The sequence below is a fragment of the Plasmodium sp. gorilla clade G2 genome, assembly GCF_900097015.1.
Source record: "Plasmodium sp. gorilla clade G2 genome assembly, chromosome: 12".
Lineage (NCBI taxonomy): Eukaryota > Apicomplexa > Aconoidasida > Haemosporida > Plasmodiidae > Plasmodium > Plasmodium adleri (nom. inval.).
The window spans coordinates 1,980,001-1,982,500 of NC_041704.1; the positions used below are offsets into that span (position 1 = coordinate 1,980,001).

At 18.3% G+C, this 2,500-nt stretch overlaps 1 protein-coding gene across 1 annotated transcript in view; it reads right to left on the bottom strand.

Moving 5' to 3' along the window:
• The window catches only part of PADL01_1249900 (conserved Plasmodium protein, unknown function), a gene marked incomplete at both ends in the record, with an annotated part of 2,460 nt that extends 761 nt beyond the window's left edge, over window positions 1-1,699 (bottom strand). The window contains one exon of the mRNA XM_028683480.1: window positions 1-1,699. This exon is cut by the window's left edge and continues 761 nt beyond it. Within this exon, the coding sequence (XP_028539654.1) occupies window positions 1-1,699 (1,699 nt within the window).
• Between the last annotated feature and the right edge of the window lie 801 nt (window positions 1,700-2,500).

Consider the following 2,500-nt stretch of genomic DNA (forward strand, 5'->3'; position numbering starts at 1 on the left):
TTCTATTTTGATCATTTCTATTAATATAAGAATGATTCATAACATGAGTGTTTGTAGTACTGATATCATTTTGATTGTTCATATTATAAAACATATCGGCATTTCCACTATTATTATTATTATTATTATTATTATTTATATTTATATTGCTAGTTCTGGTTATATTATTAACTTTGGCTTGATACATTTTTGTGTATTTAATTTTTAGTTGATTCGGATTTATATTATTCATATTATTATAATTAATATTATAATTATTATTATTATTTATATTATTTATATTATGATTCATGTTATCTATATTTGTATCATTTTTTATTGTATTTCCTTTTTCATTATTATGAGGAAGAAACAAAGAAGGTACATATAAATTATTATTTGCATTGTCTCCTTCTATATTATTTTGATTCAATAATTTTTTACATAATTGTTGAGCCGATTGAATCAATTTGGATACATTTTCTACATTGACATCTGGATTCTCAATTAAGAAATTTCCTTCAGATGCTTTTATTAATGCCTTTTGCATGCATGAGATATATTTTATAAGTTCTATTATCATTGAAATTATTTCATCTCTCTTATTGGAATCATTCTCTACAAAATGATTCCTGTTTTCTTCCTCTGGAAAAAAAATTTGATTTTGGCTAGCTGAGTAATTATTATTAATATATTTAATCATAGAATTAGAATTTGCATGTTTATAATTATGAGATTGTATTTTATCTGTATTGTCAATATAATTATTGTCATTAAAATTATTGTCATTAAAATTATTGTCACTAAAATTATTGTCAACATAATTATTTTCAGTATAATTATTTTCAATATAATTATTGTCAATATAATTATTTTCCATATAATTATTGTCAATATAATTATTGTCAATATAATTATTGTTTATATCATTTTTTATATTATTATCAATTCTTTTTGTCTTATTATTTGTGATATTACAACCTTTTGTATTAACCTTTTTGATATTACTATTTTTAGCTTTTTCATTTTTTATATTTTGTTCATCCATATTTTCATATTTAATAATTTTATTTTTTGTAAGATGTTTATTTTGATTACTTTGTATTTCATTTTGATCTTGTCTTACTGAATCGTTATCTTTATTATTAATATTATTTATATTATTATCATTTATATTATTGTTCATATTATTAGTGTGATTTTTTGAATTGTTTATTTTTTTATTGTTGTTCATATTTTTACAAATTGTATTTCGTGGTTTGACTCTACATGTGTCACATCTAACTTTTCTTAGAAATCCTTCTATAGAAAATTTGGTTGCTTTTCTTTTCTTATGACATATTTTACATGTCATATTAATTTCATCAGCCAAACGTAAAGCTTCTCCTTTAGATGTAGTAACAGCAACGATTGTTGTTTTTAACATTATTAATGTATCTGATAAATTATTTTCATCTCCTGGAAAAAATGCATGTATTTTTTTTATTTCTCCTTTTAAATTATATATTTTAAAGACATCACCAAAAAGCATATAAGAGTTTTGAGTAACATAATAATTCTTTGTTTTTACAACAACAGCTCGATAATTTACAAAATAAACGGATTCTACTGTATTAGATATATTAGGTCCTACGTATGGACTAGGACATATTTTTTGTATATTCTCTTTTGAATATTTTGAATACTTATCTTCTTTATATGTAGAATCTTCATTTTTCATCTTTTTCATTTTTCATCAAACAATAAAATATTTGTAAAAATATATTATATAGAGATATATATGGGTATATGTATATGTGTATATAGAGATAAGAATAACAAATAAATAAAAATATAAATATATATATATATTATAACAACATGAATATTTTTATAAGCACACTTATAAATTTTTTATAATAATCTGTAAACAAATTAAAATTATTATCATCTAAAAATTATAATTTCTTCTTATTTTATAGTATATATATTATTTTATTTATTTTATTTTGTGCTTTTCTGACTTGATTATTTATTTAACATATAAATAATAATAGAATATAAAATATTAAAGACGTATACATATATATATATGCAATAACATATATATATATATAGTGAAAGAAAAAGAAAATATATTTCTGTCGTATCAAATATAGAACTAGTATTTTGTTTTATTTATATTTTTAAGTATTCTCTCTCTAAACATATAAATATATATATGTGTCAATACGGTAAAGATCAATTACACAAATATATTATTCAATATTAAAAAATATATTTCAATTTTTTTTATCATATATATATAAAAGAAACATAAAAAATTTATATTTTCAAAAAAGAAAAATATATATATATATATATATATATTAATTATATTTAATATAATATAACAGTGTCAAACAAAAAAATGAAATATTTAAAAAATATATTTTTTTATATAAATATATTGGTAACATTGCACATGTAGAAAAAAAAAATATAAAAATTATAATACAATAATAAAAATAAATATATGTATAGATTTATGTATTATATTAAT